General features: G+C 35.5%; 1 protein-coding gene across 1 annotated transcript; it reads right to left on the minus strand.

The window, feature by feature from the left end:
- Nucleotides 1-134: 134 nt before the first annotated feature.
- On the minus strand, nucleotides 135-22,856 carry LOC149923154 (uncharacterized). The gene is made up of 5 exons (XM_090163469.1): nucleotides 22,673-22,856; nucleotides 22,581-22,606; nucleotides 5,528-5,677; nucleotides 3,941-4,031; nucleotides 135-490 (listed from the first exon to the last, which is right to left on the minus strand). Exons 3-5 carry the CDS (start codon nucleotides 5,673-5,675, stop codon nucleotides 454-456), a joined length of 276 nt encoding a protein of 91 aa, XP_090019595.1. The 5' UTR covers nucleotides 5,676-5,677; nucleotides 22,581-22,606; nucleotides 22,673-22,856; the 3' UTR covers nucleotides 135-453.
- Nucleotides 22,857-22,995: the final 139 nt, after the last annotated feature.

Below are 22,995 nucleotides of genomic sequence, written 5' to 3' on the forward strand. Positions count from 1 at the left end.
TTATTCTTAAACCGTTTGGCGTCTTTCTTATTACGAACTAATCACCTGTCGGATTAAGCCTAAGTCTTCGTGAAATCGGATTAACTAGGCCCATGAACTTAGCTTAAAGTATGAAAAAAATGACACGGCTCTCATTTTCTTTCAATTTTTATACTTTATACATTTTATATAGAGCATCAGGGAAGGTAACTAGCGAATCGAGTTACCAACCGTAAATAATTTATTCAGTGATTGTACTTTGTGTATCTCTTAGAAACCGGACCCTTAATTAATTATAGATTAAAATATTTAAATTAACAAAAATAACGGGCCTTAGTTTAAATAGCCAGTATGACATAGTTTTCTCAAAAAGGCCATTGCGCGTTAATTTATAGAAAATATAATTACAGGAAAAATAGTACAAAATTCGAAAAGAATCTTCATCGAAACCAATTGGAAAAAATCGTCCTTTTTTTAATCAATGGCGTGGTTTTCTCCAGATTCGTCTCTCCTAAGGGAATAAAACAAAGAGTTTCAAGTATTCTTAAATTCTTAAGTTCTTTTTATTGCCCAACAAAAAGTCGAAACCCATATCACGTCAAGACACAGTAATACAAACAATAGGTATATACAAGAATCACTATACGGAATGCATACGAGAAGCTCGAATATATATATATATATATATATATATATATATATATATATATATATATATATATATATATATATATATATATATATATATATATATATATATATATATATATATATATATATATATAAGCAGATAGACAGAGAATTTAAAAACCGCATAAATATGTAACATAGATATATCGAATTGGAATGTAAACAGGAACGCTATACAGTGTTCCAATAAAGAGCCGCTAGAGACTGGACAAAGAGGTCTAGGTAAGTCGTAAGGGCCTTCCTGAATTGTTTGGGACTAGAGAGTTCCGATCGCGGAGAGAAGACGGGATCAGGCCCGGACTGGCCCGGGCGGCTAACCGGCGATCGCCGGTCTGATCGGGGCCAACTCAAATTGGGGGCCAAAGCGGAAATATTTTGCATTAATGGGAAATGGGGCCCATACGATTGCATAGCCGGTGGGGCCAACTACTAGCCAGTCCGGCCCTGGGCGGGATAAAGGAATGTTGTTACTTCTGGTTCATGGAGATTGGGAAATGGCACAGGTCATAAGACAATTAATCGGCCACCGATTAACCAATAGTCTTGGATTTTCTAGCGCGCAAGATCTGACTCTGCTTTTTAAATTCAGTTCTTGCGAGAGTTACTGTCGACTTTTCGAAACTGGGACTGGGTTTAGTTAAACAAAGATAACTTTAATTTCTTGGAAATCATCTAAAGCCCGTTTAAAAATTCTCTTTAATTGACTAAACCTGATATAATTCACATTTCAGACGATGCTTGCCAATTCGATAAACAAATTTAAGTTTTTTATGAAATATGCGTTAAAAAATAAACTTTTATAACCATCGTCTGAAAAGGTTATCCTCGCCTGGACATTTGGCTCACCCACACTCCAGGAAAAAAAAAGAGATTTTAAGAAACCTCAAATCAACTTTCAAATTTCTAAATCTACTCGAGATTCAGTTCCAAAATATAAAAATCAGCGTTAATAAACGTGGAAATCTTACTGTAAAATTTCAAAATCAATTTTGAATTATTGGAATAAAACCGATATTCAATATATATATTGGTTTACTGAAATTGGTTTTATAGGCCACGTCTTAGCAAAAGGGTTTTAACTAATTCGAAAAATGAATAGCTGCTTAAATAAATGCTCCTTTAAGGAAATCCCCAAGTAATGTTTCCGAGAACAAGGACTGTTTATGGTGCTTGTTGGTGGTGCCTTGGCTATTAGCCTAGCTGATTATTATTATTATTATTAACATCGTGTTTTTGCTAAGCCTTATTATGTCAAAAAAGCTACATGGTTAAAAGGGAACACTTGTTGCATACCGTACAAGAGAAAAGCTTATTTCAACAAGCACTATATAAACGGTAACTTGCGGGTCTGGGCTCGCGGAAATATTATTTCTTGGCAATTTCTTTGAAGCAAAGTCTCGAGAGCCCCAAAACCGTAAACAGGCGACTTTTAGAACAAAAGAAGTCGTTTTTAAAATAGCTAGGTATCCTCGAGGCGGGATATATTTTTGAAGTGATTAAACGACCCTCAACAATATAGATTATATTTTTAGTAGAAGAGCCCTACGTAGGAGGCGAGAATTGTTGAATAATTGTTGCCATAATAGCCAAAGAAAGGGTACGAAGAGTAAAAGCGTAAAAAAGGTCGAATCAGCAACCACTGGCTTAGAAATCAAATAAAAACAAACACGCGATGGCGCGCTTGTCTCGAGGTTGAAGGTATTAGGAATATCCGCGCTGGGAGAGAATCGGGACAATATCAAGCGAGCTGAGTCGTAGCAGGCCCTCTGGCCCAAAAAGAGATTAACAGGGAAGCATCTCCCCGCGGAATTATACCCGCCCAAAACAAAGAAATATTACGCCCCTAGATATTATTTTCTTTCCGTAGCTAACAACTATGCGGAACACGTCGATAGGCCTAAATAAACTTTGCCTCGCTTCGCACACCGGGAACGTTCGATACAACGCCAGCGCTACTGAAATCCTACTCCAATTAAAACTTTTACACGACGACAAAGTTATAGCACAAGTATATCTCTCTACGCTCTTTCAAATCTGCGAACGGTACAATTTTAATAATACATATTATAAACTTTTAGATATTTCTAACAGAGTCGCGTGCAACAAAACTGATGTTAAAAGTGTTACGCCATGGCAGAGCGCCATCTTTTATCAGTAGGTGAAATATGGCATATGTTATATTGGACCTCTTTACATTTGACTGCTCTCGAGCGCTCTAGATCGTTCTGATCAGCATTTTATGTTCCATTTGAGTGCTCGGATCTGCTCCGATCAAGTTTCGCGTATTCCATTTCCCGCTCTCGGAGGCCCCGAGATTGCCCAAAACTGGGGCTACTCAACGAAAATAATTTTTCGTTAGCTAATATAATTTCAATGGAGCCAACGAAAATTTTCTTTCGTTATCTCCTAACGATAAGAGTAGAATCACGCCCCTGATCTGCCGATTTCGATCGAGATCGGAGCTAATTTTTGCGTGTTCCTTTTAGATTTTTTGGCAGACCAAGACGAGAAACTTCAAATTACAGCAGACAAAAAACAACAAAGCGCGGGAATATGTTCATGGAATGTTCAATTTGCGTTCTGACTCTAGGCGATTGGGGTGAATCTCGAGCAATCAAAATGAAAACGCTATTAATTTCACTCTTCTCTAGTGTATAAAAACGTTTTATTAATAGCGTTTGAATTTGATTGCTCAAGATTCAGTCTGAATCTGCCTCTGACGTCATAGATCTCGAACCGATCGACTAGAGTAAAACTGCAAATGGAACATTCCATGAACATATTCCCGCGCTTTGTTGTTTTTCGTCTGCTAGTAATTTTAATTTTCGCGTCTCGGTCTGCCATTTTGCCAAAAAATCTAAAAGGAACACGCGAAAATTTGCTCGGATCTAGATCTCGATCCGTTGATCTGTCGAAATCGGCAGATCGGTTTTGGGCGATCTCGGGGCAGATCCGAGAACGCTAATGGAACATAAAATGTTGATCAGAGCGATCTAGAGAGCTCGAGAGCAGACAAATGGAAAACGCTATTAATTTTAAGGCAATAGTTAATCAGTTATAATTGAGCCCCCCCTAGCAAAAAAATTTTAATATATTTTTTATAAATATTAAATAGGTGTTTCCATAAAAAATGACAAAAAAATTAAAAGTATAAAATGTTATATAGCTTAAGCTTTTGAGTACGCGGATTTTTAATTGCAAAATCTTTATCGACTCTGGTCCATTAGCTTATTGGTCCACGATATAAGTATATAAATATAAAAATGCTTACCTGTTACACCTGTACAAATCTTGGATTCCGGTATAGACGCACCTAACTGATGGGTCTCCGTTGAGAGATAATGATGCCACACGATTTACACCTGACATTAAAAATAAACTCAATTACAATTGTAATCGATAATAAACCACAGTTCATAAATATTAACCGCCTTAAAAAGTTTTGAAAGTTAATTATAAATTCCGCCATTTTATCCTTGAAGTTTAATTTTAAATGACAAATCAAACAATTTTACCCTTGAAGGTTAATTATAAATGGCGAATTCCATCATTTAACCCTTGAAGGTTAATTATAAATGGAGAATTAAACCATTTTACTCTTGAAGGTTAATTATAAAAGGCTAATCCAACCATTTTACCCTTGAAAGTTAATTATAAATGTCTAATCCAACCATTTTACCATTGAAGGTTAATTATAAATGGCTAATCCAAACATTTTACCCTTGAAAGTTAATTATAAATGTCTAATCCAACCATTTTACCATTGAAGGTTAATTATAAATGGCTAATCCAAACATTTTACCCTTGAAAGTTAATTATAAATGTCTAATCCAACCATTTTACCATTGAAGGTTGATTATAAATGGCTAATCCAAACATTTTACCCTTGAAGGTTAATTATAAATGTCTAATCCAACCATTTTACCATTGAAGGTTAATTATAAATGGCTAATCCAAACATTTTACCCTTGAAAGTTAATTATAAATGTCTAATCCAACCATTTTACCCTTGAAGGTTAATTAAAAATGGCTAATCCAACCATTTTACCCTTGAAGGTTAATTAAAAATGGCTAATCCAACCATTTTACCCTTGAAGGTTAATTAAAAATGGCTAATCCAAACATTTTACCCTTGAAAGTTAATTATAAATGTCTAATCCAACCATTTTACCATTGAAGGTTAATTAAAAATGGCTAATCCAACCATTTTACCCTTGAAGGTTAATTAAAAATGGCTAATCCAAACATTTTACCCTTGAAAGTTAATTATAAATGTCTAATCCAACCATTTTACCATTGAAGGTTAATTAAAAATGCCTAATCCAACCATTTTACCCTTGAAGGTTAATTAAAAATGGCTAATCCCAAACATTTTACCCTTGAAGGTTAATTAAAAATGGCTAATCTAACCATTTTACCATTGAAAGTTAATTATAAATGGCTAATCCAACCATTTTACCCTTGAACGTTTTTTTTATTTATCTAAAGAAGTCCGGAAGATCGAAGGCAAAAAAAGCAAATTATATTTTATCGTCTTTATTTGTACAGGGGGGACAATGAAAAGAATAGGATATAATTTTTTTGATCTTCATTCGTTAAAAGAGCTAGTTTTTTTTGGCGGTGCGATTCCATCCTGCCACTGAAAGATCCCCTCAAACGAGAGGAAATTCAGTTAAGAGAGAGATGGCGGATCTTTCCTAATAAATTAATAGAGGCGTTTGGCCACGAATGAAATATACGAAACATAAATACCGCTCAGGGACTATAAATTGAAAGGACTAGCGGCCACCACTCGCGCGCCAATTAAAAAAAGGAGACAGATAAAGAAGTGCTAAATGAATAGGATCTTTTTCTTTACCAGTGAGGGCGGGGATGGTATTGCGTCTCCCATAACGACCATTAGGATAGAATTGTTGGCCAGATATTTGAAGGACGAAGCACGTCATGAGGATCGCCAAGAGCCACCAACTGCCGCTGCGGACTGACACGCTTTTTTTGCAATCCATTTCTAAGAAATAGAACAAGAATGACGTTGAACTATATTCCCATCATTGAGAAGAAATAAAAACTATTACGTTATAATCAGGGCTGCCTTATCCATAAGGCAGACTAGGCAAAGTGCCTAGGGCCTACGAAAAGTTTAGGATAAGTTAGGGCCTACGAAGGTCCGGAGTGTCGGTAAATGAGAGATGTTTGTCTAAGGCCTACTGAAAGGCTTAAACGGCCCTGGTTATAATATAGACATTTAGGTTAGAGTGAAATGTATAAAGAGCTCCCCTGATCAGGGCCGTCTTAAGGCATGGGCCCCCGCCGGTTTTGGGGCCCCGGAAAGGCCGGCCATACAGCCTCTACTCTAGGGATAAGGGTTTAGTTGGTTAAATATTATTTAGGCTTATTTAATATTATGTATCTTTTAGTTACGTCTAAAGTAATTTGACTCATCGCCACATCGCGTATCATACGGTACCAACAATTTCTAAAACCTAGCAGCGAGTCACTGTCAGTAAAAATCTTATGTTATACTTTTGAAATTAAAAGTTTTGGTTCGATTATTGTGTAGTTGAATTATAGACAACGGACATCAGGGGCGTAGGAACCGGGAGGGGCAGGGGGGGCAATGCCCCTCCCTAGAATTTTGCTGGGAGGGGCAACTAATGTTATTGCCCCCTCCAACCTTTGGTCAGTTGAGATCTTCAAAAGACTCAAATTATCATTTTAAAAGCATATACAATTTATAGAACCTCAACTGTGTTTAAATTTCAGTCTTTTCCCGCCAATTTACATAGTAGTAACAAGTACACATGCATTCGGAGAAGCTACACTCCATTAAAAATTAAAAACCATTCTCCAGACCCCTTTTCGTTTATCTTTGCCCCCTCCAACTTCTAGAACGTTCCTACGCCCCTGACGGACATAGAAAGGTAATCGTTGGGGATCGCAAAGGTCTTAAGAAATAATATAACCAGTGACACAAGTATACAGGGGCGTACCTAAGAAAGTAAAAACCTAATGGACATCCCGGAAGCACACACTCAATCACTGTTGGACATTTAACGCGTGTATTACCGCAAATAGGTGAAAAACGTAAAATATCTACTGAGCAATAATATAAAACAGGTTAAGCTACTACTTAAAAACGTGTAGAGGAGTAATAATAATAATAATAATAATCAGCTAGGCTATTAGCCAAGGCACCACCCTAGGCCCAAGTCATCTAACCACTTTTATTGCCTTTAATTAAGGTGGCCGGGTTACAATGCGTTGGAGGTGGTGCTGGCCAGCCCTTCATGCCTAAACAGCTCCCTACACTCACTATTACCGTTAACCTCTTCAAGTAGAACTAGGGGCAAAACCCCTTTAACCAATGGGTAGATAACTTGCAAACTTAACACATGGGCCACGGTAATTTGTACTGGCTTCCCCTCTCTGGTCGGGCCTGTATATGAATTTCATCAACACTATTATTAAAAATCTAGATGGTTACTTCCAGGGGCGTAGCAACGTTCTAGAAGTTGGAGGGGGCAAATACAAACGAAAAGGGGTCTGGATAATGGTTTTGAATTTTTAATGGAGTGTAGCTTCTCTTAATGCACGTGTACATTTTACTACTATGTAAATTGGCGGGAAAAGACTGAAATTTAAACACAGTTTTAGGTTCTACAAGCCCTATATGCTTTTAAAATGAGAATTTGAGCCTTTTGAAGATTTCAACTGACCAAAACGTTGGAGGGGGCAAATGGGCAATAACATTAGTTGACCCTCCCAGCAAAATTCTAGGGAGGGGCATTGCCCCCTTGCCCCCCCCCCCCTAGTTACTTCTCTCGTAAGATATAAATGGAAAACTTGTGGCATACAGGGTGTTTCAAAAGGTTATGCAAAAATTTGAAGGAGTTGTAGGTGGTGAGTTGAGAAGTATGCCTGTTTTTACCCATTTAGCCCCTGGAATTAGGCTGCAACAAGCGCAAAACCAAGCAGCAGGGAAATGCCAACATTAAGGTTAGAGTTCTTGTGATAGGTAAAAAAGTACTTTGTAAACAAATCGAGGTAACCAGCGTAAAAAAGTAAACCTAAACAGTATTTTAAGTCGTGATCATAGATAAAAAAACTTCGTATATAGATAGGAAACTATGTTTTAGAGGTGACTCCAGAATTTTGTCCGACATCTGGTGGCGGCACCCGAATAATATTATTTGGTGAAGTTCGCACTACTCGAAATCCGTACGTACTACTCTTATCTCAGCGTAAGCCTTGGCTATAAACATTGCTTTAATGCTTCAGCTTGGATTAATAATATAAACCTATATTTTTAAACCAAAATCCCTGGCTTCCATAAGTCATGACTAATACGAACTTAGGATAAAAAAAAGTATGATGAATTATAATTATTTAGCTTTTGTTATTAATCCAAGGTTAAGGTATATTAAAAAAATATTTAAATGATACTAAAATTGGCTGAATGTATGTCGCAATGCCAATTGCAAAGGCTTAAGTGAGCTAGGTGTATTAAAAGTACTTTTTTCATGTACTGAAAGCAAATTTAAAACAAGCACAAAGAAATAGCATTCAGTAAAGATTTCTAGTTTGTTTTACACGCTATTTCTTGTATATTTGAAGGCATTTACCTTTATAAATAAGTTTATTAGCAAAAATACCGACTTTAATTCCTACATACTTTCTACGCTCTTGAGAACACAGCCAGCTGGCGCAGTCACTAGATGTCAGGGGAATCTGCTGAAAGTCCGTTTGCCCCATTGAAGTTTCCCATCGATATACGAAGTTATTTTATCTATCATCACTTTCAAATAGCAACAATATAGTTCACTTCGGAAAAACTGGCGGATATTCATTTCGTGTATGGACTAGCGGATGGCTGCTCAACGTCTCTATCAGGAAAGGTACCTGGACCTTCACATCCCCGCCTCGCGGACTTTTACCAATGATTACTTCCAGGGGCTAGTAGGTCACACTTTGAAGCTCTCTGGCGCTCTTTTAACTCATCGTAGGAAAATGGGGAAAAAACAGGCATACTTCTCAACTCCTCCTTCAAATTTTTGTATAACCTTTTGAAACACCCTGTATTAATTTTAGACTTTTACCCTATCAATTTAAGTTTATTTTAAAAGACTTAAAGATGAATGAAAAGCAATGAAAGCCAACCTTAAACGTACCCCACAGAAGAGCAAGTTATTACTTTGCGAGGCTACCGAGTGAGAGAGAGAGACACTAAAGTTGATATAAGAGGAAACTTCATTTAGATGGAGACCGTCTTTATTGGGACAAGATGAGCCAGAGAACGGAGGAAAAGAGAAACTTAAGGCGTCAGCTAAATTAACAGTTGAGTGGAAAGGCGTAAAGGTGGTACGAGCTGCGGACGAAATCGAAGCTCAGAATCTTTGGGACCAACCAGAGAAAACGTATGTTTATCTTGAAGAGCTTCGAGATAAGGTAGCGGCGATTCTGTTCGCAACCACCAAAAGTCAATCGGGCGCGCTGGGGCCAGTTTCGCGGGCGCTCGGCCGTGCGACAAAAAAAGTCTTCATACTTCGAAGGCACCCAAAGTTCTAGAAACACCGGGATAACTAGAAGCTTGTCGCGTTAATGTACTTTGAGAAATCTCGATTTGTCTATGGCTTTTTCGTAATCAAAACCTCCGCTACCTTCAGATTCTCTCGCAATAATAAAGCAAACTAGAAACGTATAACGGATTCGCGGTTTTCGCTACTGCCCAGGGATTACGGGGATATAAATCATATTTAGCTTGAAAAATAAACCTTAAAATATACCGATCAAAATACAACTTTGGTTTTGTAACCTGAAGCGAGAGTTTGTAACGAGTCCCCTCGAGGGAAAGTAAAAGGGACTGACCTATACGCGGCTTGATAGTGTCTGTAGTATTATCTGAATTCCTGATTTTTATAACAATCCCACTTGAAATGCTGACCAAGGCTCCGAGCACTGGCTGAGAAAACGGTAAACGCCCATTTATCAACGCGCTATTTTTTGGCCCATTTTCGTTCCGTTCAAAGGTATACTTCCGCGATGGTACCACACTACACGTTTTCTGGCGATGGCTCAACCTCTCCATTCCCCGACGAGTTGGGTGTATTTTAAATTATCGCCTATAGGAGCCCAAAAATTGTATATTTGGCGAGACATTATAGTAAGGTCTCCAGGTATTTATAAAAATAGAAAATAAACTAACATTATTTACGCGGATATCTTCTGAATTTAAAATGTTTTTACTATATCCGAAAACACATACCGAGGGATTCCCCAATCGACCGAGCTAAAGAGGGTTTCGGAATAAAATTACCAAAGATACGTAGAATCCAAAAATGAGATGGCGAAAGAAATATTCTCGAATGGTGAATTTTATTAGGCGTTCCGATTCGGAATGTTTGTCTTTAGTAGATTGGAACGAACGGGGTGACGGTAGGACAGGCCCCCTCGTGGCCGGTTTGGCCAGAAAGCCAGCGGGGGCGTACCTTTAAGGTGTCTAGGGTACTTAGACAAATACAAAAATTCGTCATCTTCGCGAAACAACGTTATTAAAGCACGCTGAGACGTAACTAACTAATTAGCATTCGAGATGAGTTTCTAACTCATCGGAGATAATTTCGCATTGTTTTCCAAGGATCGTTTTAAAACTTAAAGTAAACTTTGAAAGTAAATTTTCCCACCAATTCGACTTTGGAATAATAATTTGCGTTTTTCAAAAGCTTATACGTTTTAATCAAATTTAGTTTATTTTAGTCTAACAAAAATTTTAAAAATCTAAAGTAAATATTTTCGAAAATATTTTAATTTAAATAAGACTAAGTAAATATTAAAATTAAATTTCGGTTTATTTTTATGAAAGGGTATGAATAAGAACTTACGAAAAACGTACTTTAGAGTAGTTTCAGTTCGTAGCTTTGGCTATGGCCGCCATTTTGTGCGGGATTTTTTCTCTATGGGAAAAAGCATAGGTGACGTCGTGTCACGTGATACTGAAATCACTGTATAGAAAGACTAGATTTTTCCACAATGTCACGTAAAAAAGTAACAAAGAACATTTACAAGGTCCCCCCAGCTGCTAGGATCACATACTTCTCCGCATGGAAACGCCCTAAAAATCTGTCTGTAGCTACATCTGGTGCGATATATTTTCCCCAGTCTGATTGAAGATCCAAAAATGGTAATATATTTTTTAGTTTACTTTTACTGACCAATGGCGGCGATCGGAAAAATTGCTGTTTTTATTCAAAAATTAACGTACTTAAAACTAAGAAAGGAAATGTTTATTACTATAAGCTTCGTGCGTAGTTAAAATTTTGGTCACAAGTATCGTCGCCTACCGAACGAGTGTTAAACCACGGCCAACTTTGATCACGCGCTGTTCGCGCTACAGCGGCCAACACATTCGTCGAAACTTGGAGTAGAAAAGTTGACTGGAGGGGAAAAAAGGGTGGGAAGTCTGTAAGCTCAACGTTACCCAGAATCCTTTGCTCCGCGGTAGGGGCACCTTAGTGTAGCCCTCATTCGGGTTTTTATTGAAATAAAATTGTAAATATTCGCCATGCTTTAATTTTGAAGCTTGGAGTAGTTTAGAATGAATTTTTTATTTCCGATTGTATTAGTTCTTTTTTATAATGGATTGTTTTAGTTTAAATTTTTTGGATACCAACATGATCACACATATATCAAATTTTCAAAAATTATTAAAAAAAATGAAGGTAAATTTTGTTCTATTATTATAAATTTTAATTAATTTAAATTAAAAAAATAATTTGGAATTTTATTACTTGACACCAGGGGTAACATCAAAACCTTGCAAAAAGAAATTGTGAAATAAATTTAAAATGTATAATTGACTAGCTGAGGAAGGACCACGGTCCGAAAGCTTCTAATATTTGTAAATAAATAAAATATTTTAAAACTCCATGAAGTATCAGTCTTTTTTTAAAAAATTTAACTATTTGTTCTATTATCTAATATTGTAATATAAACCAAGGCCTAACAAGTTTTTTTCTCTTTTATAAATTAAAATTATTAATTGAATCACATTTGCAATTTTTATAACAGCAGTACTTTTTCATTATGAACAATTCTAACTGTCAATGGCTAAACTATATAATACCGTCTTTAAAACATGATTTTGATTGTTACAAATTTGTCATTCAAACCTTTAACGGTTTGTTCGGCCTTGGTTCTATAAAATCAAGATCAAATATTCACAACACCCTTGGAAATACTTCTCTTTTTCGTCGCTAGAGTAAGGTAAATCGTGGGCCCCTACCAAAAACGCAGTGCATGCTGGGAGGGCTTAGGCCGAATTGATGGGGGAAGACACTCAATGCTACCGATATGGGAATTTCCCCTCCAGTCAACTTTTCTACTCCAAGGTCGAAATAGGCGGTATTATAAAGTCAGATATGCTTGCTCAACTTGTTAAAATGGGATAACGCAATAGTACAGTTAAAGGCTACGGATGAATTCATAGGCTCTTTGGTGGGAAAGCTAATGGAAGCATAGTGGAAGGTGGCCTTTCCCATCAAAACAAGAAGGCCCCGTTACTTTCCGCGAGCAAGGATTTTCCCCCTATAAACTGTACTATAACGTGTAGGAGTTCAGCGCCACGCTCGGTTGTTATATTGACTTCAATGTAAAAACTATACTAAAAATAATAATCCGCTAGGGGCGCTGACGTCATACACATCTTTTGCTCATAGGTTAACACAGAAACGTCAACGAATAAGATGGCCGCTGTAGCGCGAGAGATCGAAGTTGGCCGTGGTTAAACCGAATATATGAAAGCTGTCTGCTCTTTGAAAATTATCTCTGCGCAACAGCTGAAAGTTTCAACCGAAAAGCATTGAAATTAAAAATTTATCTGCAATTTCTTCACATATTTAGTTCACGGATATTAAGGCAGATGGCGCTATATTTCCTAAGCTCGAAGCCTATATTTTTTATAAAGTGTGAATTCATTGGTAACAAAATTTAAGTCGATGTCTTAAAATCTCAGTGTGCGAGGCTAGACCGTTAAGCCTTTTTGACCACATACATTATGAAGATATTTTAGGCTATCTAGCGTAATTTAAAATAATTGGCTACAGTAGGGTACACGACGAGGCACGTTTCTGTTCGGATGAATTTATCAAAATCAAATTTAGGCTTATTTCATCTTAATGTTACTGGCATCTTCAATATCAAAATAACTTCTATAAAAAGACTAAATTCGGACGCTAGAGGGCATCAGTCAAATAACTCAGATTGGGAAGTATAACTTCATGGTACCAGCATTTAATATGTTTATAGTTCTTAGTTACTTAAACGTGTTCTTTATAAAAAAAAAAAGTGGTCCCAATATCGGACAATAGCAATAAAAATTCTTTTATTTGACCTTTGAAAAATTATTTCCGTCCAAATTACGCAAAATCCTACAAAAAGGCAAATACTGCGTCTATACATTCTACGAAATAAAACATTGATTTTTTTTCACTCGATTTTTTTCGAACGACTGACACGAAAAGCTTTTTACTTTTGATGGAAATCTCGAAAATATATAAATAAAGAATCACCTTTGATTCACTCTCGATTGAAAAGATTACAAGTTTATTTTTAATCAACTCTAAATCAATACGAACTAATTACAAACTTAAATTACGAGTTAAATAATTTAAATTAATAACGAACCAGTTAGATTAGGTATACAAAAATTTACTACAGAGAAAACTGTTCGTATTAACAATAATAATTATAATCAGCTAGGCTAATACCCAAGGCACCACCTTAGGCCTAAGTCATCGAGCGACTTTTGAAGCCTTTAATTCAGGTGGCCGGGTTACAACGCATGCCACGCGGGCCAACAGCTCCCTACACTAACTATTACCGTGAACCTCAACAAGTTTCTATGGAACAAGATATAATGGTTCCAAATTTTAAGGTCCAATTTGCGAATTAGGTACATTCTTCAAAAAGAGCCCGTTCTCTCACAAGAAATGGCCGATAAAATATTCCCCAAACAATCCAAATGGGGCTATTACTCGTAAAAATGGGCACGCTCATTTTGATATATTTAGTAGCTATAGTCTTTATCCGCTCACCGGGGAGCTATAGCTTCCGAAATAACGAGAAAGCCGAAATGTAACGGCTCAATTTTTTACTTTTCACGCCTTCGAGAACGTGACAGCGTATTACAAGGATTCCAATTCCCTTTTGCCCTCCCACGAATACATCTTTACAACCCGCGAAACCACCGCGGATGGAAATCTATAATTTCGAAGGATTTGAAAGCTATATAAATCAGATTAAGAAGATTCAAAATATTTTCGGTATATCGGCACGGTTGTTGCTCTAATTTAACACGATGATCAACCAAGGGAGTCATTGAAGGTACCGCGCCCTACACTTCACTGAAATCTACGGCTGAAAGGACATTGATTTAAAGTTGGACTAGTGTACGCCCATATCTTCGCTAGTTTGGGCCCCATCAGAAGCCGTCAAATCCCCGGAGATTCGCGTAAACATACGATTTCTCTCGTGGATATTAAAACTTGTAATTTAAATAACATTATATAGGTATATATTTTTAAAAAGGTAGTTTTGTTTGATATCGCTTTTCTAAATTGGTTTTACGCGTATGCCGATACCGAATTCATGTTTAAAATAAGAAAAAAACAGGCAGTTAAACATCTTACCACCCTTGGGCGAATCCATACACTCGCTACATTTTGAGTCTTACGCTCGCGCGATTTTGAAATTTGCAAATTGCTTACAGGTCAATAAGCATTTAGAGTTAAGTCCTTTTAATAATAATAAATATAATAATCAACTAAGCTCGCGGAGGTGAATGCTAATTTGTAATGGTATGGAGCCGTTGGCTGGCGTGGCATAGTAACCATTGTAACCCTTCAGGTTCATTTTCCCCCGTATACTTATTTTTTTTTACTTTTTCTGTGTTTTATTTACTTTTGTTATTACGTTTTCCCCGCACTCTTGACCCTCTAAATTTACAGTTTTTGTTAAGTATTCGTAAAGCCCCATACATCAAATTTCTTAGAATTCCGAGCTCTATTTAATGAAACTAATCCCCGTGTTAAATATAAATTTAATTTAATGATAAACTAAAAACTTAAATAACTTTTGAACCATACATACAAATTAATTAGTGTTTATAAGCCTTATAGAACTCGATCAAACCCCACGATAAAATATAAAATTAAGATAATTAATTAAACCATTCTCTCAATATAAATTATAAACTAAATCCCTGCCTTCGGCAACGCTAAAATTAATCCCTCGCTAATTAAAGTGTTTTTATTTCGGTCACAAGACCATGGTGCAATACATTAAGCAAACTTTCCCAGCCCAGATTTCCCTAAAACTTTCCGAACTAAACCAGTAAAGCTCCCTCAGCTTACAGCGATCCCATGAAGTCATTTTAAGTCCACAAGCTTCATATTAACTATCAGGTAGCAAGATCCCAAGAAAAGCGGACGTTTTCCAAGGTTGCCGCCATAGGGTCAAGAGGGCGCCCGGACGTTTCCGCTTGGAGACAGAAAATCGGGAACCTCGAGACTCTCTGGCATTTCCCCCCCGCAATCCCAAGCGAACTTTCGTAAATCGGACAACGTCACCACCGCATGACTAGACACGAGTCTTAAATACACCAATGACCTAGGTAAAATGGGAGGTCACCAGTTGCTTTTTGTTTCAACCCCGCCCCCCCATAATCCGAACAAAACCAAGAGACAGGGCCCCAAAGAAAGAAGTTGAGAGAGCTTGAGAGAATGGTACAGAACGGATAGAACTCTGCTTTGGCAGACCTGGACAGAACTTGACAGAACTCTGCTTCTCGGGCAAGAGAAGAACCATGTCGAAATAAATATAAAATAATGTGCGATGAAGTCGCGCTTAAATATTAATTAACCCTCAATGCAAACCACATGATCGGAACAACGCTCCATGATTGCCTAGATGACCCACAGCCAGGACATTCCGATCGGAAGAACATAAGCCAAGCAGTAATGGGTCTGAGAAGCGTAATGCCCTCGACACCCTCGAATCACCTGTTGATCACCCAATATCTAGCCATTCCGAGAGAAGACAGCCAGATGACCGAGACCGATTCCCTAGCCTAGCCGGACATTTCAGACCGAAACCCGAAGTACCTACGCCCCCGTCAGCTTGTGAAGTAAAATAATATAGGAAGAAACCCGCAATCCGGCCGCCAAACCGTAGACGAGTAAATAAAGAGAATTAAAGAAAAGTGTGAATAAAGAAACGCGTAAACAAGCAATCCCCAAAGACGTCCCGTTCTGTGAAGTGCGTGTGTCGGGCATCTTACGTAAACCGAGGAAAGAGAAAACCCGTAAACGGAGAGACGACAACGTAGCGGAGGACACCGAAACCAAGTGATGAGTAGAATTTCCATCATAACCCCCCCCCCCTTGTAGAGTACCCAGGGTCGAAATACGAAGTAGCCAGTGAAAAGTAGAGAAAAAGTTTTAGAAAAGAAAGCTTAATCCCTCGCTATTGTCCGAGAAAAGGATTTAAGACAGGTCCCCTCGAGGTTGAGAGTTCATTCTGCTTCTTGTATTTATACAGTTCGGATTACTTTTTCCGTTCGGGTTGTGCCCTCGCCGTTGTTATTATTTTGAGTTAATTATTGTCATTGTTTAATTGTAGAATCTTTAATTGTAGTATTTAATTGTAGTGTTTATTATTATTTAGTGTAAGTGTATATTTGTTTCTGCCCCCTCCATCCTTTGAAACCAAGATGCCTGAGAGTAGGGATACCGGAACTGATCCCATAGAAAATAGTAAGAGATAGTTTCATTAACAAATTTAAGGTCAAAGAGTGTATTTTTAGTGTTTAAATTCCCCTCTTATATTGGAAAAAGCTAAAAGAACCATAGTAGAGATGGCCTAACCATCACTAGAAGCGAAGTAAGATTATCCCCTCAGTTCCCCCCGCAATTTTGTTCATTGTTTTTGTATTTTAGTGTTATTTATAAATTTGAGTGTTAAATAAAGATTTTGTGATTGATTAACGACAAAGGGTTTCCATTCTGAATTCGAATCTCCCCCTCTTTTTTTATTTTTTTTCCTTTCCCTGTATGTAACCCCCCTCTCTCAGATTTAATTCACTCCACGATAAGGCCACGACTCGCATTTTGTCGCCATCTTCCCCCCGCCTTGGTGAATTAAAATCTATGAGCAAGGGTTAGGAATATTTCCGTCCATAAAATCTATGACGAATTCCTTAAAAACCTTACACCATCTGGAATAATGACAATAAAAGTCGCGATGTAACTTAGATCTATGGTGGTGCCGCGGGAATCAGCCCCGTTTATTATTCATATTCTAGGTTCTTAGAAGTTCAATTTTAATACTAGATGGCACCAATGGAAACATTTTGACTGGAAGGGAATAAATACTGATATATTACCAAAACAACTTTATACTGTGAACAAAAGTTCAATTCAGGAAAAATTTTGCATAAAAAGAAATGTGGAAAAAATGCATTTTTTTATTTACATAAAAAAAATGTCTACGTTGCACACAAGTGGTGCCATCTGGTAAGACGTCGAGTATTCAAATATTGTCCTCTAATGGCGTTACCACTGTTAAATGATCTTCCCCTTTGTTTAAGTTGTATCGGAGCCGGATACCGTCACAAAATTACTGGTCTTTTCAAGCAACTTAAAAATGGGACTTGATAAATTCTGCCAATTCTCAAATGGGGCTCCATTTCAAATTTTAGGGGCTCCACTTGATTTTGAGCTATGCTATGATAGAATTAGTTTCGGCAGAAAAAAGTTAAATACGAAACTGCTAAAAAAAGGCAATATTTTGTTTGGTGTTTAATAAAAACTCAAATAGAGAAGGCTAAGATTGATATGTTATAATACTCCTGGTCCTAAAAACGTATCGCCCTAAAACTTTGTTTGTAACCAAGACTTGTGGAAAATTAGAATAATGGAAAATAACGATTATTTCGGCGAAATAATGACGCATTATTAAATATATAAACAACCGAAGGATTTACTAATTTTCTTTACTAATTTATCGCCATCAACCTAAGCTGGTAGTCAAAGAGTTAATTGTACCATCTTGTCCTCATTAGCTGAAGTATATGTAGTGTTGTAAGTCGGAATCATTTTCCGCGGAAAATGACCGAGGCCTTTTTTACTGAAAGTTTCCGTATTTTTCCGAAAAAAAATAAAAAAAGTTTTCATTCCATGATTAGTCTAATATATTGGGAACATTTCCATTTTGTCTTGTCCAAAACATTTTAGGCTGCCGTGGCAAAACGGTTGCCTATGGAGGCATTTCCCTTTAGGGTTTTTCAAGTTACATGAAGGTCTACCAAACCCCCGATATTGAACCAAATCGGTGCGTTACACCTCGGGTAGTCTCCTGTAAGTATACAGGGTGTTTCAAAAGGTTATACAAAAATTTGAAGGAGTTGTAGGGGGTGAGTTGAGAAGTATGCCTGTTTTTTCCCCATTTTCCTACGATAAGTTAAAAAAGCACCAGAGAGCTTCAAAGTGTGGACTACTAGCCCCTGGAAGTAGGCTGCAACAAGCGCAATACCAAGCAGCAGGGAAATGCGAACATTAAGGTTTGGGTTCGTGTGATAGGTAAAAAATGACTTTGTAAACAAATCGAGGTCACCAGCGTAAAAAGTAAACTTAAAGGCCTAGGTTTTCTTCCGTCTGTCCGCCTTTAAATTAGGGCAAAATGTTCAGCGGTTGGCCTACCACCAGGGTATTTGCGCTCCACTAAGTTAATTTAAAGGGGGATAGGCAGAAAAAAACCTAGGCCTTTAAACTGTATTTAAAGTCCCTGCTGCTTAGTTTTGCGCTGGTTGCAGCCTACTTCCAGGGGCTAGTAGGCTCTCTGGCGCTCTTTTAACTCATCGTAGGAAAGTAGGGAAAAAAATGACATACTTCTCAACTCACCCCCTACGACTCCTTAAAATTTTGCAGAACCTTTTGAAACATCCTGTATGTATGTATCTATGTACGTATTAATCCGGAAAAAACCTAAAATGCGCACTCTCATAAAACAATTCTGTCCTAATTCCAGTCTTCCCTTTTCCTTAAAATGCACCTTTTAGAAAAATGAATATAGGGCACTTTCTTTTAAATAAATAACGTTCGGAAAAGGGAACGGAAACTGGATACGCCAGTTTCCTGTCTTCCTCGAACAGCGTCCATCCTAGCGCACCCATCTTCTTCCAGGCAAAACCGTTTTAAATACCAAAGAAAAGAAAACTTGATCCGTTTGTAAAAACAAAAATTGCCGGACTGATTTCTAACACTTTAATTGAAAACTCTTTTTAAATTCGCGAAATACCTCGACTTTGGTCCTAACCACGTCAATCTTGTACACATCGCTCCAAACGATAAAATCTTCTTTAAAATACTGAGAAAAATAGTTTCAAATTATCTTATCGGGGCTTGTTATCCAATTAAGCGTGGAATTTATGAAACTAATGAATAATTCTAACAAAGAGCGAGTCGCCAAAGAATTCCAGGTTCTCGTCTAGAGGGGAATCGAATTACGAATTAATCGAAAGACAACTTTAAAAATCGAATCGAGGAATCTACGAATTTTAAATTGAAATTCGACCAGGATGGGTTCCCAAATAATTAATAAGGTTGTAATTTAAACAGCGTCCCGGGAGATGTATGCACTTGGAAACACCGGACACGTTAGGCTCGATTAAAAATGCAATCGGCCGAAGGAGCGGAATTTACGAGGGAATCGCTTGAACTGAATAATTTAGGATGCGTCAATATTTGTGAAAATACGCGATAGCTATAAATATACGTTTATAGACTAAAATATAGTTTCGCGAAATTAAATCGATATAATTGACTGACTGTTTGGATAATGGTGGGCGGCTGGGTAAAGTTTATAAACGTAACCCTACCCGCGGGCGTTTCATTCTATAGTTCGATACGTTTTCTATCAGGTTTATAGAATTTATATAAGAATTTCGGGGAGCTTAATTTGTTTGCGCGCGAATAACCTTTGATTGACGCGGCTAAATTTCCCGGCGCTCACGGCTGCGACGGCGCGATGAAAAGACTCGCTTATATTTGACAGTTACCATCCCGAGAAAATTAAATTAAAACCAGAAATTACTACAGTATACACCGAAAAACCGCGTTATTTCGTTAACTTAACCCTACACGTATCCGAGGAAAAGCCTACTACCAGACGTGTGGCCTTATTATGCCCTTTTCAGAACAAACCGGTTTTCGAGCGCCGGATTTGCCCTTAAACAAGGTAGTTTTTTTTACATAATTAAGAATTAAACCATTTTTTTAATATTTAATTTTTAACCCAATAATTTTATTAATTTCAGTATTAACCCAAGAATTTTATTATTTCAGTATTAACCAAGTAAATTTTATATTTCAGTATTAGCCAAAGTTATTTTTAATGTATTTCAATATTAACCAAAGTTAATTTTATATTTCAGTATTAGCCAAAGTTAATTTTATATATTTCAGTATTAGCCAAAGTTAATTTTATATATTTCAGTATTAGCCAAAGTTAATTTTATATATTTCAGTATAAACTAAAGTTATTTTTTATATATTTCAGTAATAACTAAAGAATTTTATATATTTCAATATTAACTAAAGAATTTTATGTATTTCAATATTAACTAAAGAATTTTATGTATTTCAATATTAACTAAAGAATTTTATGTATTTCATTGTTAACCAAAGTTAATTTTTTTATATATTTCAGTATTAGCCAAAGTTAATTTTTTTATATATTTCAGTATTAGCCAAAGTTAATTTTATATATTTCAGTATAAACTAAAGTTATTTTTTATATATTTCAGTAATAACTAAAGAATTTTATATATTTCAATATTAACTAAAGAATTTTATGTATTTCATTGTTAACCAAAGTTAATTTTTTTATATATTTCAGTATTAGCCAAAGTAATTTTTTATGTATTTCAGTATTAGACAAAGTTATTTTTTATGTATTTCTGAATTAGCCAAAGTATTTTTTTATATATTTCAGTATTAGCCCAAGTTATTTTTTTATATATTTAATTATTAACCAAAGATAATTTTTATATATTTCTGAATTAGCCAAAGTATTTTTTTTTATATATTTCAGTATTAGCCAAAGTTATTTTTTATATATTTCAGTATTAGCCAAAGTTAATTTTTTATGTATTTCAGTATTAGACAAAGTAATTTTTTTATATATTTAATTATTAACCAAAGTTAATTTTTATATATTTCTGAATTAGCCAAAGTATTTTTTTATATATTTCAGTATTAGCCAAAGTAATTTTTTTATATATTTAATTATTAACCAAAGTTAATTTTTATATATTTCTGAATTAGCCAAAGTATTTTTTTTATATATTTCAGTATTAGCCGAAGTTATTTTTTATATATTTCAGTATTAGCCGAAGTTATTTTTTATATATTTCAGTATTAGCCGAAGTTATTTTTTATATATTTCAGTATTAGCCGAAGTTATTTTTTATATATTTCAGTATTAGCCAAAGTTAATTTTTTATACATTTCAGTATTAACCGAAGTTATTATTTTATATATTTCAGCATTAATCTTGGTATTAACCAAAACCCATTTTTTAATTATATATTTCAGTATTAGTTATTTTTGATATATTTCAGCATTAGCCAAAGTTATTTTTTTATATTTCAGCATTAGCCAAAGTTATTTTTTTATATTTCAGCATTAACCAAAACCCATTTTTTTAATTATATATTTGAGTATTAGCCAAAGTTATTTCTGATATATTTCAGTATTACCCAAGAATTTTATATATTTCAGTATTACCCAAGAATTTTATATATTTCAGTATTACCCAAGAATTTTATACATTTCAGTATTAACCGAAGTTATTATTTTATATATTTCAGCATTAATCTTGGTATTAACAAAAACCCATTTTTTAATTATATATTTCAGTATTAGCCAAAGTTATTTTTGATATATTTCAGCATTAGCCAAAGTTATTTTTTTATATTTCAGCATTAACCAAAGCCCATTTTTTTAATTATATATTTGAGTATTAGCCAAAGTTATTTCTGATATATTTCAGTATTACCCAAGAATTTTATATATTTCAGTATTACCCAAGAATTTTATATATTTCAGTATTACCCAAGAATTTTATATATTTCAGTATTACCTAAGAATTTTATATACCTCAGTATCACCCAAGAATTTTATATATTTCAGTATCAACCAAAGAATTTTATATATTTCAGTAGAAATCATATATATCATTATATTAACTAAATTAAGTTATTATTTTATATTTCAATATTAACCAAAGTAACTTTTTACCTTAAGAAAAGTTATTTTTTATACATTTCAGCATAAACCAAAGTAAAGTATATTTTTTTATTTCAAAAATATTATTTAAAAGTAAAAGATCATTTACCTAACCTAATTACTACCCTGAAAAGGGAAAATTACATTTTACCAGTGGAAGCAAAAGTGGATTTAATAAAAATTAATTTATTAATTTAAAATAATTAAATTTATAATAGTTATTACAAATCTAAGTCATATTTGTCTAAAACCGCTTTTTTAGACATTAAATGTTTATTAGAAACTATATTGAAATGTAAAAAAATGTTTTATGTTAACCCAGTGGCGATTTAAGATTGAATTAAAATTTTATTTGTACGACTCGCGTGTACCCCTACTAGTTACGCCAATGGCTCAACCCTCTACTATATAGAATTTATCTCTAAAATCAGTGTATAAATTTTACACATTTTCGAGAAAGAAATTAAATTAAAACATTTTTAAATTAGAAACCCCGTTGGAAACAATGTTGGCAACGATATAAAACGAAAACCAGCGTAAGATGACGGGTAATGATAAAATAGCGATACATACCTGTTAGTGGTAAGAAACCCGCAAACCTAAATGCGAAATTAAATTAATTTTAAGGCGAAAATTTCCAAAAATGACGAATGTAAGAAAATTACCCGGTGCTTTTAGTGAAATTGAGGGACCAAAAGATTCTCCGTGAACTCGAGAGATAAATTCTAATTTCAGGGACTAAAAGTTCAAAGTGTCTTTTTTTCTATTCGTCTCGACTTGAGGATGAGAAAACTAAAGCGTTTAAAAAGTGAGGCAGTAAAGTAAAGCGGAACGCCTCGATCCTGAAGTTCGCAAGTTCTGGAGGAAGTTAGTTTGTGAGGAAGAGCTTTTATAGCGCCACCGCTCTGCCTCTCTCCCCGAACCTCACACCTCTCTTCGCCATCTGCGGATTCCTAAGACAGCTTTTCATTGGTTCATTTCACCGCCT

Source organism: Leiobunum rupestre, chromosome 11 (assembly GCF_980474605.1).
Source record: "Leiobunum rupestre chromosome 11, qqLeiRupe1.1.hap1, whole genome shotgun sequence".
NCBI classification, from domain to species: domain Eukaryota; kingdom Metazoa; phylum Arthropoda; class Arachnida; order Opiliones; family Sclerosomatidae; genus Leiobunum; species Leiobunum rupestre.